This window comes from Ctenocephalides felis, unplaced genomic scaffold, assembly GCF_003426905.1.
Source record: "Ctenocephalides felis isolate EL2017-DRISC unplaced genomic scaffold, ASM342690v1 CF-g0.4_SCAFFOLD_03570, whole genome shotgun sequence".
Taxonomy (NCBI): Eukaryota; Metazoa; Arthropoda; class Insecta; order Siphonaptera; family Pulicidae; genus Ctenocephalides; species Ctenocephalides felis.
The window spans coordinates 709,180-710,274 of record NW_020539724.1 but is presented as its reverse complement, the minus strand read 5'-3'; the positions used below and the strand labels follow the sequence as shown (position 1 = coordinate 710,274).

Sequence of the window (1,095 nt, the reverse complement as noted above, 5' to 3'; positions counted from 1 at the left end):
TTTTTAAAAAAATTTATTTTTAAACAAAATGTTTTCAAGTGTTAAGACCAATTGTCCTCAAGAATTGTTTACCTTAATATTTGTATTTCTGTGCAACATCGGTTAACAAAAATGTGCCGGCCCGGTGTCTTGCGTTAATTCGCAATGTTTGTGGTGGAATCCCCAAAAAAGTGTTAGTGATGCCTTCCTCCTAAAGTGATTCCTTTCCTTTTCCCAATTATGCCTTTCGTGCAGCGCGTCGTCGAACCGCGCGATTTGAGCAAAACGAGTTTAAAGGATGAAAGAGGCAGAAATTTAGTGGAAGACGATGAATTGCAAGCCGTCGCCAATAACACTTTGAGCAACGCTCTGAGACAGTTGGCTTCTTTGGTCTTAGCCGCAACCGATGTCTTCGCCGAACTCACGGTGCAATTGGATGATGTCGGGGAACGGTCGAAGGCGCTCAAGACGCGCATGGACGCCATCGAGGTGGCCGTCAGAGGATACGACCCGAAGAAAGTCCCAGTCCGTAAGTGGAAGAAATATATTTATACATTATTATTCGGGTTCGTCGTGGCGAAGGTCGTTATTAACACCTTGACTTTGTATGGACAATCGGGCAGCGCGATGTCCATTTTCAATTGAAAATATAAATCAAAATATGTTTCCAATTGAAAATAAGCTTCTCTGGGGCACTGCGGTGTGAAATGGCAATGGGAAATCTCTCACACTATTCTTCCCTGAATTGAGTTGGAGTTTTAACTCAGCTCACGGACCTACCCTAGGGCAGCACACCCATTATTTATTTATTATTATTATTATTATTATTCCTTATATTTTTATCTCCTGAGTCCCGAGTCCTTGGGCTGGAGATTTCTCTTGCGCAACGGCTTCTTTGTCGGTCGGTTGATCCTTGACAGGATCGCATCGGCTTTTTTATAGTAGACAAACTTTAGTCATTATTAGATCGTATCGAAACCAAACACGTATACTTAGAAAGACATTTGGACTTTTTGTTGTTTGGCCATGGTAATTAGGAGAACTTAATCGTTGTTTCACATTAAGGCCTAAAATAACCGAAAAGCCTCTGTAAGACCAAGTATTTATATACTTTTT

At 41.2% G+C, this 1,095-nt stretch overlaps 1 protein-coding gene across 1 annotated transcript; it reads left to right on the top strand.

The window, feature by feature from the left end:
- Positions 1-219: 219 nt before the first annotated feature.
- Positions 220-624, top strand: LOC113383031 (wiskott-Aldrich syndrome protein family member 3-like). The gene has a single exon (XM_026621283.1). The coding sequence runs from the start codon at positions 220-222 to the stop codon at positions 622-624; it is 405 nt and encodes a 134-aa protein (XP_026477068.1).
- The last annotated feature ends 471 nt before the right edge of the window (positions 625-1,095 follow it).